The 23,948-nt window shown below is 37.4% G+C and overlaps 1 protein-coding gene across 1 annotated transcript in view; it reads left to right on the top strand.

Annotated features, from left to right (window-relative positions):
• Positions 1-20,779: 20,779 nt before the first annotated feature.
• LOC145774684 (rab-like protein 6) overlaps positions 20,780-23,948 on the top strand; it is a 37,383-nt gene continuing 34,214 nt past the window's right edge. Inside the window, exons 1-2 of the mRNA XM_082585979.1 lie at positions 20,780-21,023; positions 22,054-22,188. Of these exons, the coding sequence (XP_082442105.1) occupies positions 20,897-21,023; positions 22,054-22,188 (262 nt within the window). The 5' untranslated portion in view covers positions 20,780-20,896. The remainder of the gene's footprint in view (positions 21,024-22,053; positions 22,189-23,948) is intronic.

Here is a 23,948-nt window from a genome sequence, read left to right as displayed (position 1 = left end):
TGACACTGTTCCTGAAATTCAAGAGTAAGATTGGATTGGCCTGGCTGGAGAAGACTGCTAAGAAATACTTAGTGAAAACAAATGAAAAGGAAAACTTAAGATATATATATAAAAAAATATTTGTTTATATACTAAACATACTTTTGAAAATCAACACCTTTCTGCAGTGCTGGAAAAAGTAAGTTGCACTGCAACTAAGACACTTCTGATTCTGTCTAGAGTTAAAAGAAACTGTATCATACTTCAATTTCAACAGAAGTAAAGATCTATGATTTTTTACTCAAAAAATCACACTTTCACTAATCTTTTAACTTTTTTTTTATTTTTGTTAGACTGCTATATCATTTGGCCCTGCTACAAGGACAAAATTATTTTCCAGCACTGCCTCCACGAAACTTGCTTGCATTCCAATATAGCAAAATCATTCAAGTCCTAAAAACTCAAAAATACTGTACTGTCTCAGGCTATATTAGAGAAGCTCCATGATTTCAGTATAATTAGTATCCAAAAAAAACACTTGAGCATTTTTGTACTGAAAAAGTGACAGTAACGACTTCTTGCTAAGCAATTCGAACAATATTTCAATACCGGTACCTACTGTTTACTATTTTCTGAACTCTTAAAATATCACACTAAACAAGATTATCTACAACTAAAATTGTACCAGTTCAACATGATTACACATAACTGTCACTGCTTGCTTGTGTCATAAATTGACAAGATGTCAGAAAAATGCATGGAATACCTTCTGTGTAATGACTCTAACCTAACCTGATCAATCAATTGCTTATTAAAACATACACACCCAAATATTCACATTAAAGCACCCAGACTAACACTGAAATTAAAACGTTGAAAAAGTGAAAACATTGAAACATTAAAACATACCGTACACACCCACATATTCACATTGAAACACCACTAAAATTAAAACACTAACACTGAAATTAAAACATTGAAATAAACTGAAATATTCATTCACACTGCAATATATGTTTTCTGTAGTTTTTTAAAAAAGAATGCCCATGATGGGCTCAATCGAAATACAAAACTAACATAAAAAATAATATTTCATGCAAATCGACCTTGGCACGCAAATTTAAACATTTTGTCAGGCCCCCTGAAAGTAAAAAATTGAAAATTCTGTAGTCATAAAAAAGAGCATACCCATGAAGGGGCCTAATCAAAATACGAAACTAATATAATATGAAATAAAAAACATTATTTTATGCAAAATCGACCTGAGCATGCAAATTTAAACATTTTGTCGGGCCCCTTGAACTCAACAAATTGAAAATTCTGTAGTTTTGAAAAAGGGCATATGGTAGCCTACCCATGAGGGGGCCCAATCGAAATATGAAACTACCGGTAATATATAAAACAATATTTTATGCAAAATCGACCTGAGCATGCAAATTTAAACATTTTATCGGGCCCTTTGAACTAAAAAAATTAAAAATTCTGTAGTTTTAAAAAAGGACATACCCATGAGGGGGGCCCAATTGCAACATGAAACTACCGTTAATATAAAAAACAATATTTTATGCAAAATTGACCTGAGCGTTTTGTCGGGCCCTTTGAACTCAAAAAATTGAAAATACTGTAGTTTTGAAAAAGGGCATACCCATGAGGGGGCCCAATCGAAACACGAAACTAATATAAAAAACAATATTTTATGCAAAATCGACCTGAGCACGCAAATTTAAACATTTTGTCGGGCCCCTTGAACTCAGAAAATTGAAAATTTTGTAGTTTTGAAAAAGGGCATCTATAGGCTACCCATGAGGGGGCCCAATTGAAATACGAAACTAACATAAAAAACAATTTTTTATGCAAAATCGACCTTAGCACGCAAATTTAAACATTTTGTCGGGCTCCTTGAACTCAAAAAATTGAAAATTCTGTAGTTTTAAAAAAGGGCATACCCACCAGGGGGCCCAATCGACATACGGAACTAATATAAAAAACAATATTTTATGCAAAATTGTTGAAATCAACTTTAACGCGTGAATTTAGATATTTTGTCGGGCCCCCTTGAACTCACCGGGCCCCGGTGCAATGCACCGGTTGTCCCCCCCTCTTGTGGGCCCTGCCTATCAATGCCACGATTTCTTTTGCTGGAGGTTAGGTGTTATACACAATTACACATTGCACTTGTAGACATTCGTTTCGATTTGTTTTAAGTAACAAACGAACCAAATTGAGTTGTTAATCAACAACGTCTACAAGCGTTGAATCAATATAAAACGTATGTAGGTAAAAGAATAATTTTTTGTGAAAGTGTGAGCATGCCCTTTAAAATGTCGTTTAACATCTTACAGTGAACCAGGCAATGAATGAACGTTCAATAACACTTCCATAAAATGCACCAGTTTCTTGTAGAATTTATGAATCAGCATGTTCCATTGGTAGGCCTATACAAAATGTTTAGAAAACAAATAGCCTACAAGCCGTCGCTGAAACGTCATCAAGCAATATAATCCCGTTGAAAATATAAGCAAGAAAACCCAAACTGTCAAAAAAGAGGACATTTGAGCATTTTTTAGTGTCCTCGGAGGACAGTTCATTTTTCTTGAAAAAAGAGGACAAATCCTCTTAAAAGAAGACGTATGGTAGCCCTACCCTAATCTCCACTCTGAAGTGAGCCAATTACCCCCACGATCAATTTTTAAAAACAAAAGTGTTTATTGCTATGGACTTCAAAGGGCTAACTATGACAATCAAAATGCAATGCAATTATGAATACAAGATGCCAATGCGTGGTAAACATTCAATGCGAAGGTTGGGCCTGGACTTCAGCCGCCAGCTTTGTGATCCTGATCTTTGTGGTACTGAGGGCAATTCTTGCGTCGCTTTCGATATTCAGGCGATTACTCTTCTTTGTCTTCATTCCCAAGACAGTTGAAAATCCTTGTTCACAGCGATACGTTGTTGAAAAAGATGTCAGGATATTTAATGCCCGTGTCGCTAATGTTGGTGCGTCCTGGAGTCTGCTAAACCAGAAGGGTTCTAAGCCTTTCCCCTTGAAATCAAGTTTCAACGCTTCGTTCATTCGGAGAGTGATAAATTCTTCTTTTTGCCGGAAAGTCCTCATCACCCACCTAGCTGTCATCACATGTGAAGGGCTCAGCAGTGTAGCCTACCATTGGAGACTAGCCGTGTCGAAATTAGGAAAGTAGTTGTCCATCTTCTTGGCTAGCTGGGCTAAGTGGTCAGCTATGTCCTCCTTCAACGCCGCTGTCAACTCAAGTCCATTGCCTTCAAGATACATGTCAAGAGTCTGAAACTGCGCCACTGTGCCTTTTCCAACTGGCTTGTTCCACTATTTACCCTTTGCGATAAATGCTGCTACGGCTACTTTGGTGTCGATCACAGTTACATTCTTGCCTTGAATTAACGGTACCCGGACATTTTGCCGAAAGACATTTTGCCGAAAGACATTTTGCCGAATGGACATTTTGCCGAAACTCATTTTGCCGAAAGGACTAATTGCCGAAAGGACTAAATGCCGAATGGACAAATTGCCGAAATTATACAAATGCATTTTATGTATTATCATAACCTAATAACACATAAATGTCATTCACAAACAGATTTCACTCACAAATTATGTGCGACAGCGCGTAAGTATCCGACAGAAGTGTTATATGTATAAGCGAACGTCTAATACTGATCTCCAAAACCTGAGGAGACTGCATAGCCTATAGCCTATACTTATAGATGAGACTTGGTGTCACTTCAAACTAATACTGATTTCCAAAAATTGTGGATACTGTATATAAAGCAATTTTTAGGCAAACAACAGTAGCAAAGTAATTACTACAGTATTTCAAAGCCACTGCTTGCATGGTAACGAGACTTGGTGTCACTTCAAAATAATTATCAGTTCAAAGGCATTGCTTGCATAGCAATGAGACTTGCGACTTGGTGTCACTTCAAAATAATTACCAGTTTAAAGGCACTGCTTGCATAGTAACGAGACTTGGTGTTGCTTCAAAGTAATTTTTAGGCAAACAAAACGTAGCAAAGTGATTCTATTTCAAAAGCACTGCTTGCATAGTAACGAGACTTTGTGTCACTTCAAAGTAATTTTTTTCCAAATTGTTTCGGCAATTTGTCCATTCGGCAATTAGTCCTTTCGGCAATTAGTCCGTTCGGCAATTAGTCCTTTCGGCAATTCGTCCATTCGGCAAAATGTCCTTCGGCATAATGTCCTTTCGGCAAAATGTCTTTCGGCAAAATGGGTTTCGGCAAAATGTCTTTCAGCAAAATGTCCGCGCACGGAATTAACAGATTGCCTTTGTTCAATTTACCAAAGATATCAGCCAGGTAGCACAGCTGAGAAATCCACTGTTGGTTAGAGAAGTATTCAGCCAAGACGGACTTATTTTCTATCATAAAAACATGGACAGCCTCACGAAGTTCGACCAGGCGGGTAATCACTTTGCCACGAGACAGTCATTGCTCATTGTACTTCTGTGTGGTACAGTAATGCTTTGTATCTTTCTCCCATCTTCTTGCACAGTTCCTTGAAAAGACGGCTGTTCAATTCCTTCGCTTTTATAAAGTTCACAACCTTCACCTTCTTCACTGCTTCTAAATCGGGTCTCGTTACCCGCCAAAAACAAGAAAATTACCCCCCGGGTAATTTACCCCCAAGTTGAGAATCACTGGTCTAAGTGAAACGACGGTAGGCTATATGACCCAAAAAGAAATCAAAACAAGGACACAGTTGCCAACAATATCCCTCAGTAAGCTTTCCAGATTTCCCTGTCATGAAAAACTAACCCTAACCTATTTGTGACCATAAATATTCCACATGTTGTTCCCATAGCCTAAGTGCCGACTAAAAATTTTATTACGCCTTTGTTGGGCTTGCTAGCTGGGGTTATGCCCAAACCAAAGTAGGATAATTAAAAATATATTAAATCGAGATTCTAGAATCTAGATGTTCAATAAGGTCGTAGCCTAAGTAAGTCATATAAGTTACCCAGGACACTATTGTCTTCTTCCACGTTGACACAACGTGCGCCAAAGTTGAATGAACGTAAAAAGTGACAGTGACTGACTAGATAGGCTATATGCACTGTGAAAGCAAAGTCCGAGTCAGAAATCGAAAGTAGATTTGGAAACGAGGTTATCACAACACATTATCAAAAAGGACTGTCCAAAGAGAAGTATCCACGCATCTAATTAAAGTTGAAAATAAAATACTATAGCCAATTTTTTCTTTTAAAACATGTGGGCTTCAATGACGCAAATGTCACGTAGAAAATGTGTAGAAAACAATGAAGAATTAGCACTGGATCTCTACAAGTGTATTGCATTTGAAAAAATTGCAAAGTTTTTGAGACAACATTGTAACCTGAGTTGTGGAAATTTAGAGTCACAGCAAAGAGAAAACGAAAATAGAAATATAGACAGAAAACCTAATAAAATGACGGTAGTGAAGAAACAAACTTTTACCTTGCAATTGAACTCACGAAATGAAACTTTTGTTATAGCCCAAGCCGCACTCAGCCTTGCCAACCTTATGGTTTTCCCGCAAATTTGGAGGACGTCTTTAAATTGGGCAAACCCCGCAAACTATGCAGCAAAAAGAAACTGATATGTTAACACATAAATTTAAAAAAATGTTATTGCCATGGCAATGGTGGCAATTGACCACTAATACCTTGTGGTCTTCTCGTTGTCACCTTGTCAATATGGGAACTTGTGCAATGTAAGCCACAGCCTATAGTTACCATCACCAATTGCACACGATCGAAGAATTATTCACATGAAGAATTATCCACAATTTGTCGAGATGCGACAGTGCTAGAGTGTATCAGGTACAGAACGACGTGTTAACATTTGATGCTCTATTAAGAAAAAATTGCTATGCATTTGTAGAACGTTGCAAAAGATCAATTAATCCACTTTTGCGCAATGTTGTGTCTTCTGATTACTACTTTAATTCTACATTTTATATTCACTACAACAGTATTTTGTACGTTGTTTGATGTAGCCTGCTTGATGTTGTGTTAGTCTGATATTTTGTGTGATGACTGTTAAAAATTTGAATTCTATGAACTTTGAGTCTGATTGCAAATAAATAATAATAAAATACAGCCTAGTCCAGGGCTACTCAACTGGCGGTCCGAATCCGGACCTTCTAGGTGTTGAAGGTGGACCTCGGGCTTCTGGAAAAATAACCCTCGTTGCTTCATTTTAGGGCCTCTTTAAACAGATTTCCATTAGGGAAAAGCAATTTTTTGTGATTATCCAAAGAGCTGGGGGCTTCGCCCCCAGACCCACCAACGCTTTGCCGTCTTCTCCGATGTGCGTTTCACACAGCTACACTACAAAGAAACACAATGCATTTGTTCCTTTTTTATTTCTTTGTTTGTGTCAGACAAAAATTCAAGTCGTGTTACATACTACCTGAAGAGTGTTTCAGTGCTCGTAGGCTACTGGTTGTTTAATTTTCGTGGTTGCATTATGAAATATTCACCGGACCGCAAAAATATTCAACTTGTTAAAATGGACCTTTGCTAACATTAGTTGAGTAGCCCTGGCCTAGTCTAACTACTCAATGCAAGTTAAGAGAACCTAGGGCAGGGGTTCTTAAACTGGGGTCCGTGGACCCCCAAGGGGTCCACGGACTAGTTTTAGGGGGTCCATGAAGGCCCAATGGAAATCTTAGTGTATAATTCAAAAAATGGAATAAATTTTTCAAACGAAAAGAGATTAAGTTGAAACAACGCTGATGATTTTCCTCAGGTCATCGTTGCTCATTGCTTTTTACATCGCCATGCATTAGCATCGAAAACTCTCCCAACAAATTTTGTCTGGTAATGTGAAAATTGTTCATTTTATCAGAGCTTGTGCTTTGAACCATCGAATATTCAAGAGGTTATGTCAGGAAATTGGAGCGGAACATGAAGTTCTCTTCTATAACACTGGTACAGAAGTTCGCTGGGTGTCAAGGGGACAAGTTTTGAAGCGCTTTTTCTTTTTTCTAAGAGACAAAAATATTGAACTCTCAAAGCAGTTTAACAGTGAAGAGTTTATTCAAGGGTTAGCTTACTTGGCGGATGTTTCGCTCATATCAGTCATATGAATGAGGTACCGGTACATCGTTCTATTCAAGGCCCTGCCGTTTCAAGTAAGGACGCTTCTGAAAAACTTAAAGCTTTTCAGGACATGTTACCTCTGTGGAAAAGGAGATTGGAAACTAACAACTACATTCTAATATCTCAACGTTGTAAGAAATGATGCTTCAAATTGAAACTGCAGTTTGTAATGCTCTACCATCTTCTCTGCACACAGACATGTGCAAACATTTGGAAGCATTGTAAAACTCTTTCAAAGGTTACTGCTTAGCCGCAAAGGATATTAAAAATACAGCATGGATATGTTACCCTTTCCTCGTTGAACTGGAATCTATCAGTGATGAGGACCTTGCAAAAGATGAGTTTATTGAACTAAGGGCAATGGAATCATTAAGAATGTCCTTCAATTCGAAAAGTATTGGCGATTATTATTGGAGTTCGTTGACGCAAGCATATCCTCTTTTGGTAAAGAGAGCCATGGCTCGCATAAATTTTGTTACCAATTCATTTTAATTTTATTGCGATATGTCCAATTCATGCTGATCAAAAAAGTTTTGGACTAGGCCACAAAGGAGGTCCACGCAAATCAAATTATTTCTAAGGGGTCCGCGTTAAAACAAAGTTTAAGAACCCCTGAATTAGGGCCAGTGTTGGGCGCGATACCTCATTTTTCAGGCGATAACGATAATCGATAAACGAAAAATGCCTAAAGCGATAACGATAAACGATAAATCAAAAAAAAGTTAAGCGATAACGATAAAATTATCGCCGATAACGGTAATTTTTTGATTAGCGCTGCCCCATCCCATGCAGCACGAACTGTTTTCATCAACATGACGAAAATCGAACATAATATCGGCTACTGTAAAGGGACAAAACTTTTTGTAAGTTATGCATGAATAGAATCGCAACAGCGGCAGTGGGTATCGAAGCTTCAACCTTTTGATCCAGAATCAAACCACTGAGGTAACCGCCGTGCTTATAATTATACCTTCAGATACCAGTTGGATGCTTTTATCAATTGAGTTAGGGGAAGGTTTGGTTAGTTGAGCCGGGTAACGGTTGATCCATCCGGTTTTATCGCAACGTCGTGCATGATTAGTCAACCGTTTCATAACGAAAATATGGAAAAACTTGAAGTCCATCAGCACATGTAGTTTTAGGGATTTTCTACAAGCAGAAAAATTGTGAATCAGTTAAATGTAAAATGGTAGGTAAAAGTAGTTTTGAGAAAAATAGGAAATGTGTTATTTTTTCCTACGATGTTTCATCGTTGTCTTAATGGAAATACTGGGATAGGTGAGGGTAACTTACTCTTTGTTTTAGTAGTTCTCGTTGCTTGATTAGCCAGTTGGTTCTTGGCAATTTTTCATGAATTTTGAAAATGGCGGCGATGTTAACAGTTGAGCCACTTGCAATGTTCACGGTTGAGCCATGCCTTTATCATAAGGAATGTAGTTTATGAGCCGATGGTCCTTACGTACTGCCCTAATTTTGTTGTACTGTACTGTAATTGATGCGTAGAACTGGTGTCTTAGCCGGGGGCGGTCCACTACCCCCCTTAAACTTCCATAAGAGTAGTTTTTTCTGTAAAGCGCCAGTTTGAGGGTAATTTTTTTAGCACTCCCCCCTTATATTTTTCTCGATAGCAACGCCACTGGTTGCTAATGTTCGTTTTCTTCACAAAGTTTGCGAAATCGTTTCAGAAAGGTAAAAGCACCTTCGTGCAAAGTTTCCTATTCAATGATTCTCAGTGTTTTCAGAAATATAAATTTCTGTTCGTTCAGTGTTCACTGTTCTTTCATTTTAAGACACTAGACACAATACACAGTTTAAACTTTTTTTGATTGTTTATTTGCAAGATGTTCAAGAGAAGAGTTTATTGTGTTTGATGCAGATTGAGCTCTGTTTTGGGATATCTTTTCGAAGTGAAATAATGGTGGATCAACCGTGAACAACGGGTGGCTCAACCGTAAAATTTAGGGTATCATTTGAGCCGGCTAAATTTCAATTTTAAAATGCCGATAAATGATATAAATCGGGGTCAGTCGCAAACACAAACTTGTTCACAAGAACCGCATAAGACTGAAATTTATCATGATGGATTCGGATTTTTGGTAAAGTTTGTCGTTAAATTTTTATTGCAGAAAAATCGATTTCTGGCTCAACTAACTAGACCTTCCCCTACACTGCCGCTTACGTGCAGTAGGCAAAATAATTAAATCAAATGAAAATACCATAAAAAATTCCAAACTTTGCATTTTGCTTTCTGCAGGATTGTTTACAGCAAAGTCAGCAATAATTGAAAAAATTCCAAAAAACGCAAAATCAAACGAAATTTATATCGGAACCACAATATTGGATTTTTCAAAGTTAAAATTAGCCATTTTATGCCAAAAACTCTCTGATAGACTCACTAGCGTACGCAGGGGGGATTGGGCCATGCCCCCCCCCCCCCCTTCAAAATGTTTTAGTAGGGGAGAGTGGGGAGAGTTGGGCCGGTGGGGCACGTTGGGCCACCCGTATATTTTGCGATACACAATCACTGCATGTCACGTGATGGCGTCATGTGATGCCGTTTCGTTCTCAGATCATACATTGGTGAGGTGAAGTTGATTGCAGTCACCGTTCATGAGTGAAGTAAGAAAGTTTAGTTTTTAGTGTTTTTTTGAAAAATTATCTAAGTTACTTGAAACGTAAGCATGCAGAACTGTAACTGAAAGTGCTATACTTGTGGCTCATACATATTTATATCGCCAGGGGTTAAGTGTCAGTTTATGGTACTCAATTTTGTCGAATCTTTCACAGGTCAGTCTGGAAAGTTGTACAAAACAATATGGCTGCTGTTGGGGTAAGTTGGGCCACTTTGAAAAACATTGATTTTCGACCTATTTCTGCATTGTTTGTTTAAAAATGTTTTGTTGTAATTATGGGAACCTGTACACAATTATCCGAAAGACGCTTGCCGGAAAGGACACTTGCCCAAAAGGACACTTGTCCAAAATGATACTTGCCCGAAAGGACCATTACCAGCAATTGCACTTCCCTGAAAGAACATTGCATAAAATACACTTTATTTTCGGGCAAGTGTTCTGTTAGGAAAGTGTCCTTTCGGGAAAGTGTCCATTTATGATATTAATTCATCATTTGCAGTTAACACTGATTTAGTATGGTTATTTCTTTATTGTTCTGCACACCGGCCCAACGTGCCCCATGCACGGCCCAATATACCCCAGGGGTAGGGGTACATTGGGCCGAAAAGTTATCGTTTTTTAAACCTTAATACCTTTTTGCCTGAAAGACTTAGAATAAATTCAAAATTCAAAAAAAATTACTCGAAGGATTAAGATCATAATGAATCGAATTAGAGTTGAGTGATCTACATTCAAAAATGTGAAAAACGGCCCAACTTCCCCCACTCTCCCCTAGTTAACGACGTAAATTAAGACATTTAATATGTTTTGGATTGCACTGTCAAAGCAATTAACAATGTTGTTTTATAGATTAAGCCAATACGAAATACATGGCCCAATCCACCTACCGCTGGGTGTCGTCTTAGACAAAAACTCCCGCCGCCCCCCGCCGCTGGGTGTCGTCTTAGACGAAAACGCCGGCGGTCGTCAAACCCCCCCCCCCTTTCAAAATTCCTGGTTACGCTATTGTCAATGCTCCCCCCTCCTTGAGAAAATCCTGCGTACGCCGCTTGATAGACTCCCTGAGCTTCCGATCCTCGGATTCCACTGAGTGAGTTTGCAGCACTTCCCAGTTTTCTGGCTGAATTTTAAATGATTTTTCATCCAAATTCACTAGGCTATTATTTGTTACGTTTTTGTCTCTATGGCCTCTCCTTATAAACCGATTTCTTATTATGTTGATTAGTTATTTGTTAACTCTGATTTGCAAAATTACCATTCAGCATTCATAATATTGTTGCCCCACGAAAACTTATGGCGTTTATTATGTGACCGGCTTTTTTATGACTTGTTCATTAGGTTAACATTTTGGTGCTCTCTCACTTTGGGCAGGTGACCCCCCTCCCTACTTTTTTTGCTCTGGCGAGATGTATGCCTTAAAATTTTCTTTTACTTTAAACAGGAACAACTTTTAACTTGCTACGCCCCTAATCTAAGCCTAGGCTATGCAATAAAATCTCACTCTCCAGAGTCTTGATCTTGAAAAGTGCGGTAAAATGCACGATGCTGCAATCGGAGTTCTCTTTCTGCTGCAATGCTTACTTGAAAGCGGCCTCGTATTGCGACACTTTCACACACCACTTGCCAATTTCTTTCGCTTCGCTTCAAAGGAAGCTGTTCCGCCTGTGCGCTTACATTTTAATTGTAAAATTCATTCGCGATTGCCGATTGCAGCAAAACAACAAGAGAATTGTTGCATGCATTTCATTGCATTGCAATTAGCAACTCTAAAAAGTATTGTGTTGTCAGGGCCGTCGCTGCAGGGGGGCGTGCCCCCTCCTTTGACAACGACCTGTAGGCTACACACACACTTCAGGCACTGAAGAAGAGCTGGTTTCAATTTTAGTTTCATTAACTTGGTGGCTAGTAAAAATATTACTTTTCATGGTCTTTCCACTTGTGTGTTGATCCGAAATAAAATTTATCGGCGATTATCGGCGATAATCAAATATTGCCTTTGGCGATAACGATAAACGATAACTGAAAAAATAATTGAGCGATAACGATAAACGATAAAAATTTATCGCCGATAATTATCGCCGATAATGCCCATCACTGCCTAGGGCCATATGAGCACCATCTCGACCCCTCCTCGAAATTTAATAATGGGCTCCTATGTAGCCTATAACGATTGCTTTTAAAAATAGAACCAGAAAGCGTTTGGGGCGGCAAAGTCTTTGAATGTAGTGAAAAATTTGCATTCATCATTTTAGCAAAGAGTAGGCTATAAACAACTTTTAAGATGTTATAGAAAAAAAAAGTTAATGGGTTATGTCGACAATGCAGAATGGGATCTAGAAAAAGTAGGAAAGGGCTAGGTAGGGTGGTCCTTATTTGTCAACTTTTGAATTTTTAAGTGGGCTCCCTCTCAAGCTGTTCCAATGTGGTTAAAATGGAAAACCTCAAATTTAAAAAAAAAGTTATCGACGTCTAAGATGTGCTCAAAGAGCTTAAACTTTCTACGCATAACGGCTTATGTCGGTAATAGCATTGAGGCATGGATGCACATGTGTTACTGCACTTTCATTCTACTGGGGGCTCGCATGTAGCAAATGAGAAGTTAATAACGATAGTTATTATAGGGGGATCCTTATTTCAAATCTTTCAAACTATAAAAAAATTTGGCATTTCTTTTCCACGCCGTGATCACGAGATAGACACGCCGAACTCATGTGCAGCCTAATCGTACTGAGTGATGTCACAATGCTATGTCTTCACTCTGCGCCGTGTTTTGCCTGCTGAGTAGGCTATACTGAATATTGTAGCAGCCTGATTAATAATAATATAATAGTCTTGTTTTTTCAGGTACTGTAAGCGTGAATGGCAGAATCTACAAGAAAACAGTCTGAGATATACTTAGTTGGGCCAGTGAAGGATGAGTATACTGGCTCAAAATTTCCATCTGTGCATGATGCTCTCGCCGTGTACTTTTACTGGCTAAAGATCATGAAGGAAACAAAAAGGGAGGCAACCAAGCATACTATCCAGAAACTTTTCGCATACTGGAGCCGAGCAAAGATTCCAGTACGGGATGAAAGAAGAGCAATTAAGAAGTTGGATGGTCTTATCACAGCATGGGAGAACCTAAAAAAGAATAAGAATAGAAAGACCGACACGCAGAAAATGAATGAAGAAATCTTCACTGCAGAATATCCAAATTTGTTTGATGTTTCTCATGGCAATGCTCTCGAAATGATTGACATTTAAAAGGACATAGAATTTTTGGTTGCTCAACGGGAACCTGGCAGGAGAGGGTCGGAATGGCCCGTTTCGGTGAGTCCGATCCCTTAACGGGGGATTTTTTCAATTTTTTTTTTAAATTATCGGGTACCGTAGCCTAATTATCATTGCCGTTTTAGGGTTAGGGGTTAGAGGTTAGGAACTCACCGAATCGGACTCACCGAATAGTAGCAGACCCGGAGAGGGTATATGGCAGGATTGGACAAGTAGCTGAAGAAAAGAGAGAATGAAAAGGCAACAAGAGTGAAACAAATAAAGAAACGGAAAATTGCTAGTGACGAAGCCAGGAAGGAATTGTTTGATAAAGTTGTTCTAGAGAGCAGCTCTTCTTCAAGTGAAGAGGATTCACAAGGAGACGAAGATTTCATACGACCTTCATCATCTGACTTCAGACCTTCACCTCTTCAAAAACGTGGCAAAAAGAAAACTTTCAAACCAGATGTCCTTGCTTCTCTTGACAGAGGTAGGATCAGCGATAGGCATGCAGTTCACACTGTAGCATCTGTGCTATTTGCAACAGGTTTGAATCTTTCAGAATTTGCTATTAACCGTTCTTCTCTTCGACGATATCGTAGAAAGTATCGTGAAGATAGGTCAAGGGACCTGAAAGCAGCGTTTCAGAGTTATGGAAAACCACTAACGATTCACTGGGATGGAAAGCTGATGCTTGATTTGACAGATGAGAAAGTTGATAGACTGCCCATTATAGTTTCTTCTGATGGCGTTGATCAGCTTCTAGCAGTACCTAAACTTCCATTTGGAACAGGACAGGCCATATGTGATGCCATAATCCAGACTGTTGATGAGTGGAATATCAGGGAAGACATTAAGGCCTTCAGCTTTGACACCACAGCAGCCAACACTGGGCGACTTAAAGGAGCTTGTGCACTTCTTGAAGCAAAGCTTGAACATGATGCTCTGTATCTGGCATGCCGCCACCATATTCATGAGATTATACTTGAGGAGGTGTTTTCGTCTTGCTTTGGCCCTTCATCTTTGCCCCAGAAATACAGCTATTCAAGAGGTTTAAGCAGTTCTGGCCTAAGGTTAAGCATCATGACTACACTCCTGGAATTCAGGATGAAGTTGTACTTGCTGAATTGGATACTGAAACTCAGCAGAGGGTGTTGTCCTATGCCAAGGAGCAGCTAGACAGCAAACATCTCAGAGATGATTACAGAGAACTTCTTGAAATCACGATTATCTTCTTAGAGGGATTTCCACCTGAAGGGATAAGATTCAGGAAGCCTGGAGCCATGCACCGAGCAAGATTTATGTCTCGTCTCATTTACACCATGAAGATATTCATCTTCCGAAACAGTGGATTTTGCCTGACTAAGCGTGAGCTAAAGGGTCTCAAAGACCTATGTATCTTTGCAGTGAAGTTCTATATTAAAACCTGGTTTTCTTCTCCTCTTGGAAATTCAGCTCCAAAGAATGACCTCCAACTAGCTAAAGAATTGTTGGCATCTGGTAACCAAGTATCACTCGCTGCCCTAAAGAAACTGAAACAACACTTTTGGTACCTGTCTGAAGAAACTATTGGATTTTCATTCTTTGATGCCTCCATTTCTTTAGAAGACAAGAAAAAGATGGTTCAGGCATTGGTTGAACAAGGAGCAGAACATCCAGCCAAGCAAGTCAGTTTGTCAGACCAAGACATACCAACGAAGGAGATCCCTGACTTTGTCACAAAAAACACAAAGAATTTCTTTGAGACTTTGAGTATTTCAACTTCATTTCTAGAAGAAGATCCTAATTTATGGTCCAGTTTGCCAGCATTCATTGAGGCCCAGAAAACTGTTGGAACACTTCGTGTTACGAACGACACAGCAGAGAGGGGTGTAGCCCTCATTCAGGAATATAATGGGTTGCGGACAAAATCAGAGGAACAAACACAATTTATCCTCCAAGTAGTGGCTGAGCACCGAAAGAAACTGCCCCACATAACTAAAGCTGCTCTTGTTGAGAATCAGAAAGACAGACTATTGTAGAAGAGTAAAGAGACATTCGTCATATTGTTTTTTTTGTAGAACATATAAGGACCACCCTAGGCTAGAGTTTAAACAAAGTAAAATTTATAACATAAATTAACAACGCAAAGCAAAACATAAATGTCCAAATAAATGAAACGGAAAAGAGGTGAGTGAGGGGGGGCTTTCCTCCCAGAAAATTTTGAAAAATACAATCTTGTTTTAGTCACTTTTTAGGCAGTTTTAGGAGTAATATTTTTTTGCCAAGACGCAATCCCTGTTTTGTAAGTTATAGCCTATGTAGCCAAATTCATGAAATTAAAATTGGATTGGGATACGCTAGAAGTTTTGTTTAAAATTTAAGTTTATCCATTATTTCAAATTTTGTTGATTTACAACCACAGAAGGATTTCAATAATTTACTTCTTGAAAGTTTGTATAGCCTAGTGTGCTGCGATAGCCTTTCAGCAGGCTAGAACTTCCAAAATTTTATCTGAGATGCCCCCACTTTTGCAGATAACATTTTCATTTCTTAACCTATCTCGATTCACATTGAAATTTATCAATTTAATCATTGCGCTATTAATTAACTAGAGCAGTGGTTCTCAACCGGGAGTCCGCGGACCCCAAGGGGTCCGCAAAGCAATTTCAAGGGGTCCTTGAAAGTTTTCGAGTTTGCAGCATGATTGATAGCTTAAACTACGAAATTTAAAAATTGGTTGGTTGTGCTTTATTTGTGTATTACCGTGATTTTCAAACTGTACTTCACAAAGAATTGATGCGTCGTTTGAAATTTCAAAGGACATTGCACCAAGGTTTGGTTTTCTAACTAAAAAAATATCATATTAATGAATTATTTTTTTAATTAGGCTTTGTTCAACTTAATTCTTTTGAGACAGCAGTCTATTGATCAGTACTTAACTTAGAAATGCAAACGTTAGTTAGCAGTCTATCACCACTCACAGTTTTGCAATGACAAAGATTATAACGAATGAATATTAATTAGAAATGAAAAAAGGACAAATTGTTTGTAACGGTTTCAAATTTTTTATTAATTTTTGATAAAATTTTATATTGATTTTTTGATCAACATATAAATTACTGATTTTTGATGCTGTGTGCCAACATAAAGCTCATAACATAATTTCGCCAATGTCATCAATCGTCATAGGTGCATCGCGAGTTCAGCAAGTTCTTCTAAGTGTGTCGTTTCAAAACTTGTGAATTCCACTGAATTAGACTATCGATTGATTGATTGAATTTTTATCCTCGGACTGGGAAAGCTTCTTGCAGAGCTTAATCCTGGCAGTTTCGCATACTTGTAGAGGCTTTGAATCACTGACGCAGGCCTGGTCACCGAGATTGATAGAGTGAAGTTTGTGATTGTTGAAGTCTTGTTGCCGAGGAATTATTCCATCCATTAGATGCCGCTGAATGGAGAACAGTCCCTAACGTGCGTTGCTCAAGCGCACACCCCGAGAGTCGAACCAGCGCCGCTTGATCTTGAAGCTTCTTCGTTCCAGAAGTGACGCGCTAACGCTAACTATTTGAGTGAGCAGTGTTTATTTCGAATACTATTTGACGCGCTAACTATTTGAGTGAGCAGTGTTTATTTCGAAATATTGCATCATTTTGTTAGTTTATTTTAGACACAAACAACTTTTCACTCCCTTAATCCCCAACTATGCTTGCCCAGTATCGCCGAGATAAACGAAACGGGGTTGAGCGAGCGAAGCGAGCGGAAAATTTTAAAAAATGAAAGAAAATTTGTAAAATTTCAAGCCGCAGAAGAAGATTGTAAAATTTAAAGCCGCAAAACGCTGCACGAACTAAATATGAGTGAGCTCCTACTTAAAGGTAGGCCCCCAGACAGTGATTTGGAAAGCAGTAATTACGGCCTTGCATGATTTAATTAGCTATAGATTATCGAGCTGTATTTTTTTTTCTTACCCAGTCAAAAAACCTTAGACAGGCTAAAATGAGTGGGCCCCTAATCAGCCGTTTCCCCCTCAGCCAGGGGTACGGGGGCGGTTAACACGGCCCTGAGAAAACCTCATAGCTATCAATTGAAAATGTGCAAACCTTTCTCTGGGTCATAGCCTAATTAGCCAACCATTAGGCTAGGCCTATTAATTGTAGGCTACTGGCCTAACCTTCCAGGAATTGAACAATTTATACATGCCCGTTTTTCTTTAAATTTGGACTTGTTTATTTGTTTGCGTACCGTATGTTTTTACACATTTGAGTTGCTTTTTTTTGGATTGTTTATTGCAACTTCAGCTGTTTTAAGTTGATGGCTTGCTTTTGAGACTAAAATTGAGAGATTTTTTGTTGTGATCAATGCTTCACCTTTTCTTGTTTTATTTTCTCGTTTTCAATCAATCAATTGATGTTTTATTTGCTAGAAATAGGGATGGTGCATGTTTAAAATCTGTAGTGCAAGTCAAGTTCCATCAACACTGTAATAGTTGAACTAAATTTTTGTCCTAACTGGAGAGACTACAAGACCACTAACATGTCAATTGTCATCCAAATTATGCTTCAGAATAAGCCGAGAGTTAATAATTGTTACCAAATGCACATTTTTCTCCATTCCTAAGGAATTTAAAACTATTCGAGAATAAAAATGTACTTGGGGTTATTCTGATGTATGGCACAATAAAAGCCTGCGTAAAACACGAAAAAATTGGGGACCTTGTGGATCTAAGACTTTTCACATGTAGCTTACAGACAGTGATGGGCATTATCGGCGATAATTATCGGCGATAAATTTTTATCGCTTATCGTTATCGCTCAACTATTTTTTCAGTTATCGTTTATCGCGCCAAAGGCAATATTTGATTATCGCCGATAATCGCCGATAAATTTTATTTCGGATCAATACACAAGTGGAAAGACCATGAAAAGTAATATTTTTACTAGCCACCAAGTTAATGAAACTAATATTAAAACCAGTTCTTCTTCAGTGCCTGAAGTGTGTGTGCACAGGTCGTTGTCAAAGGAGGGGGCACGCCCCCCTGCAGCGACGGCCCTGACAACACAATAATTTTTAGAGTTGCTAATTGCAATGCAATAAAATGCATGCAACAAGTCTCTTGTTGTTTTGCTGTAATCAGCAATCGCGAGGGAATTTTACAATTAAAATGTAAGCGCACAGGCGGTACAGATTCCTTTGAAGCGAAGCGAAAGAAATTGGCAAGTGGTTTGTGAAAGTGTCGCAATACGAGGCCGCTTTTACATAGGAAACATGGTCTTTCGCGCCACTCGCAGTCGAGAGTCTGCATGTTCGACTCCAGCCACCCGCACTTGCTGTTGTTTCTCTGGGCAAGAAACTTTACGATAATTGCCTCTACCTAGTGATCGATATCGAGTAATGGGTAGTACCAAATTTAAGTCATAAGTAGAGTAGACAACCGGAAACAGACATTGCAGTCGGCTGCAGCGTGGGTCAGGTGTATGTTGGAAGGCGTACACCGATGCATAGCGCTCAAGTCCGCTTTCCCGCAATGCAGGATAAAGATAAACAAACAAACAAACAAACAAACCTCACGATCAACTATTTTATTCTTGTGTTTTCTTTTTTCGTTGGAAGTGTTAGTTTTTAGTAATTAATTGTAGTAAAAAAATAAAATCTCTCTCGTCAAAACATGAAACTTACTGTTTTAAGCGCATTAAATCTTTAGATGAGTAGACTAACCAAAATTGCAAGAACTTGCCTTGAGACGTGCGGTTACGTCACAAACTCAGTTTAAAAGACAAAATTCACACACAATAACAACACAAGATCGGTTATAGACTGTAAGATCTATTTTTTTTTAGCTTCGCGATATAACTTTAATCCAAAAATAATAACCAAATGCGTAAGTGCCATTTAACTTAAAAAGTTAACCCATTTGTGCCGAAAGTGAAAGTAGGGCCTACTTAAAAAAAATTTCGGAAAATTTAAATATTGCATAATTATGACCTAAAAATATATCACAATTATTTTTTTCCTAATTGTGTTTGTACTTTTTGAGAAAAAAGACGTCCTATGTATAAGACGCTAGGAAAATCCGTTATCAAATTTCACAAGTTTCTTGTGCGTAATGCTTGCGTTATTACATTTTACTTATCGCTCAAAGTGATATATGGGAAATGTCTTGTTCATGTCTTGTCATGTCATTATTGTCATCAAGCATTTTATTGAAATGAAAGTTCAAAAAATATAAAGATGAAAATTAGCAAAGTAACACAACATCACTGAAACAAGTCATTGCGGAATATGATATTGCTTGAAGCATTTGACATGCAGACCGACATCACAGTTTTTGCATCTTGTAGTAGTTTTTGCATGACAGTAGGCGCATCGAGTTGCGTGGTAAAATTATGCTAAATACAGTAGCCTATAACCTTTCTCATTTACCTATGCGACATAGCCTAGGCCTACCTCAATCAAATATTTTTATTCCCACTAATACAGTGCCTATATATTGTAATTCTTATCTCAACAACTCAGCGTTCTGCCATTGCTTTAATGGTAGTGTTCACAAAAAAAAAAAAATATTTGAAATTATCAGTAAATTACGATAATTATGTTATTGTTCTTAAACAAACACGACTAATTTGACAAGCTTGATGGATTTTACAGTAGGCCTATGCACATTTTTACTACCAATAACGCTTAAGATTAGGCCTACTGATAAATTTTCAAGCATTTTGCGTTTTTTGGAATTTTTTCAATTATTGCTGACTTTGCTGTAAACACTAAACAGCCCTTTAAGCAGAAAGCAAAATACAAAGTCTGGAATTTTTTATGGTAGCCTATTTTCATTTTGATAAAAGCATCCAACTGGTATCTGAAGTTATAATTATAAGCACGGCGGTTGCCTCAGTGGTTTGATTCTGGATCAAGAGGTTAAAGATTCGATACCTACTGCCGCTGTTGCGATTCTATCCATGCATAACTTACAAAAAGTTTTGTCCCTTTACACTAGTGACTAGAGTAATTATGTTCGATTTTTCGTCATGTTGATGAAAAGAGTTCGTGCTGCATGGGATTGTGGACAGCGCTAATCAAGAAAAAAATTATCGTTATCGGACATTATCGGCGATAATTTTATCGTTTATCGTTATCGCTTAACTTTTTTTTGATTTTTCGTTTATCGTTATCGCTTTAGGCATTTTTCGTTTATCGATTATCGTTATCGCTTAACTGAAAAATGAGTTATCGCGCCCAACACTGCTTACAGATTACCTTGCAAAGGAAAGGTTACACCACACAGTGGGAGAACTTTTTTCAAAAGTCATTTGCAATTTATTAGCCTACTTCTACCTTTGTCTAGACCTCTGCTAATTTTCTCATATTATAATGTTTTTCCTAGTGATGGTCAGGAATAAAAACAAGCTGAACTAAACAAAATAGGCTACCATTTTCTGTTCACTTGGGTTAATTTGTTTATAAAAAACAACCTGGCAACTCTTGGCTTTGCAATGCTTACCAGAGAACAGAGATTTTTTGTTTGATTTATGGTCCTACGAAAATTGAAATGTAGAAAACGTTTCTGAATCCCTTTCACTCTTTCATTCAATCAGAAGTTGTTAAATTTGACTGTTCACCACTCGCTTTTCAGAATTCTTTAGTTCAAGGTTGAATTGAGATCATCCCAAATGTAATTTGAATTGGATCAAATCATTAAATTTTCATATTGACACCACACAGTGGTTGGTACTGTAAAATATTTGTGATGTGAATTAGGTTGTTGATTAATGTTTAATGCAGTTAACTTTTCAACTTAGCTACATGTCATCAATGTAGGCAAATTTTGTGAAGATCTTATGGGTGTTGATTTACTAGTATCGCCTGGTGTACTTCATCTTGCATATTGATTCAAACTTTTGGATCACATTTGTTTTCATTATGTTGAATTGGTTAAAGAAAGGAAGTCGAAATGATGAGGCTCAAGGAAAAAATCTTAAACCTGCAGGACTGCAGACTATGCGATCAGATTTACAAAAGAAATTTTCTAAAGGAGTACAGTATAATTGTAAGTGTACATTTCTATTAATACTCTGAAAAATATCTGTCATGTAATTTTTATGTTCAAGGTTCAGATGAATGTTCAAGCTAATTATCCAACAACAAATATGACATTATTGTTGGAAAACTCACATGTAGTAACTTTATCTAACGACTAACCCAACAGAAGAGCCTACTACATTACATTTAGATTAAAATCAATTTAAAAAAAAATTAAACTTTGTAGATGCATTTCTGCAGGCCATGCCAACGTGCAAACTTTAAAATTTAACTGGAGGTTAATCTGCTACATTAGTGCACTCAGAATTGATAGTTAGAGGGCAGTTAAAAAATATTGTCTTTTTGTAGTTTTTGTGTAATTTTATGCTACGTATGTGTTATTTTTACTGTGCCACAAAACCAATCAAGTAGATTTTAGTACATGTGTTGGAAATCGGAAAAGACTGCTATATATACTGGCAACAGCCCCCAAAAATTGTTATTTTTCAAGTGAAACTAAATTGATAGGCTAGAGAATGAGATTCTGTGATTGCACTTTGGCAATTTGGAATCTTAAAACTATCATTTCAAATAGACATATATATATATAATTAAATTCCACCTGGAGTACAAAATTAACACTACATCAGCCTCCATTTATTGATATTACATGTAGGTTTGCATGTTGGCAAGGCCTGTGTAATGTGTATATAGGTTGACATGACCTGTACTGTTGTAGTCAGTTTTTTCTTTGTTTATTACTTAGCAAATTAAAAACTTGATCTTGTAGGTTTTAGGCTCTCACAATATTATCTTTTGCTTATGTTGCTAGCGTCGTAGGAATATAAAGATTTAGCCTATAAGATCCAAAAATTCTAAGTTATTTTGAAAAGTGCCACGATATATAGAACCATTCTGAATGTAGGTTAATATGGTCTGTATTGTCAATTGTCATATATAATTACCGTACTTAGGCTATATATCTGATTAATAAACTGCAACATAAATAATACTACTGTATCGGGTTACCAACTGATGTATTTTTTAAATATCTTCAGTGAAAATAATCATACGTGGTGATAGAAGCAGTGGCAAGACATGTTTGTGGCATCGTCTCCAGGGAAACAAATTTATTGAAGAATACGTCCCTACTCCTGAAATCCAAGCAACATCAATTCATTGGAATTACAAAGGTATATATATATTATATGTTTAAGTTTAAAACTACCGGTATATCTTAAGTCACCAATGTTTTAATTGTTTTATGTATATATCACTAGTATCCAGTAAAGTAAGATTTTTATTATATGGTACCGATAGTTACAACTTTTCCAATTGAGTCTACCCTACTTTTTATTAACTCTACATAAATATTGATGCATTGGTATGTTTTCTTCACCTGCAAGGCTTTTTTTAGTCCAGTGGTGTTAGCATAAATTAAGTTAATACATACTGTGCTGTTGCAACTACAAAGCATCCAATAAAATGTACTTTATGTACCGCTTTTATCACAGAAGATTTAACCCCATTGCGTGCTAAATTATTTTATTATGTGGGTAAAAACAAATGAAATCAACACAGCACCAAAACCCGAATCTCTCAGATTTTAATGAAAATTACATGATTTGAAGCCCTGTAACAAAAAATCATTTTCCCAAAATTTCGTCTTTCTACGTCGAGTACTTTTCGAGATAGAGTGATTTGAAATTTTAGTCATTTTCACCACTTGATGGCGCCATTTTTCACATTTTTACTCATATCGGCCAATTTTCATCGCAAACACACGGTTGATAGCTCATTTGAAAGATAATTTTAAGCTCTATCAATCTATCTAAAAATTATGAAACTTTTTTTAATAATGAAATAGGAATGTTGTGTTCTTGGTTGTAAACTTCCGACGAGCATAGCAAAAATATATATTTTCAAAATCAAAATTTTTTTTATTTTTTTTAAAATTTGATTCTTCTTCTACAGCCATGCAAAATATTGTGTTGTGTTTTGACCATTCTGTGTGTTTTCTAATCAATTCATTTTCCTTGCTCTAACATTCACCATAGTTTGCTCTGCATGACATTGTAGCCTATTAGGATGCATTGTATAGCCTATCTTGTCTGTACTGTAGCTATCTTGAAAGGACACTAGGCAAGGTGCATGCATGGTATGTTGATTTCAGGTTGTCATATACAATGCAGTGTGCCTTCTAGAATCTTGATCTACTGAAACAATGTTTGCTTTCTACTACAAAACTATCAGTCAGATGTAAAAATATATTACCTATTGGCTATTGCATAGTTTGTGCTGGTTAAGCCAGCATAAAATTGATAGCCATGATGTTTGGCAGCACATTAATACGGTTGTGTTCTTTCCATCGTGCAAACAATGCTTCAAAAGTTAATTTGAATCATTTCTTTACAATAGTGCTCTACAAACACCTATTTGCTGGCTTAGCTTGCAACCCTGCTCAGTGCTCAACCAAAATGTTTTCTTGAACTAGCCTATGCGATAAATGTAGTCATATCAATGACCTAAAACGTATGATCACGGAAATATTTGAAGAAAACCTGCTCGTTGATTCAATCACATACAAAGCATGGGTGTCTGTTGAAATAAATAAATAAAAACAACTGAACTATTGACCGCACACATTTGGAAACCTTAATAGACCCCTAGACAAATTTGTAGAGAGCCTGTTGGAAAAACTATTGATCCTTCAAAGATATGATTTTATAGTTAAGCAACAATCTGCAAGTTTGAATCGAATCAAACAACAAATTGATGGCTCTGTTATAATTTTGGGTTTTTTTGCTGAAAATTACTCTTTTTTGTGCAAGATGCTGCTCAAAGTTATCATTGGACATGGACAAATATGCAGGCTACCATTCACCCATTGTAATTTACCACAATTTCCCTACTGCTGAAGATCCATCTACTTTTCTGAAACACATTTGTTTGG

The sequence above is a fragment of the Aplidium turbinatum genome, chromosome 7 (assembly GCF_918807975.1).
Source record: "Aplidium turbinatum chromosome 7, kaAplTurb1.1, whole genome shotgun sequence".
Classification (NCBI taxonomy): domain Eukaryota; kingdom Metazoa; phylum Chordata; class Ascidiacea; order Aplousobranchia; family Polyclinidae; genus Aplidium; species Aplidium turbinatum.
This window is presented reverse-complemented; position numbering and strand designations above follow the sequence as displayed.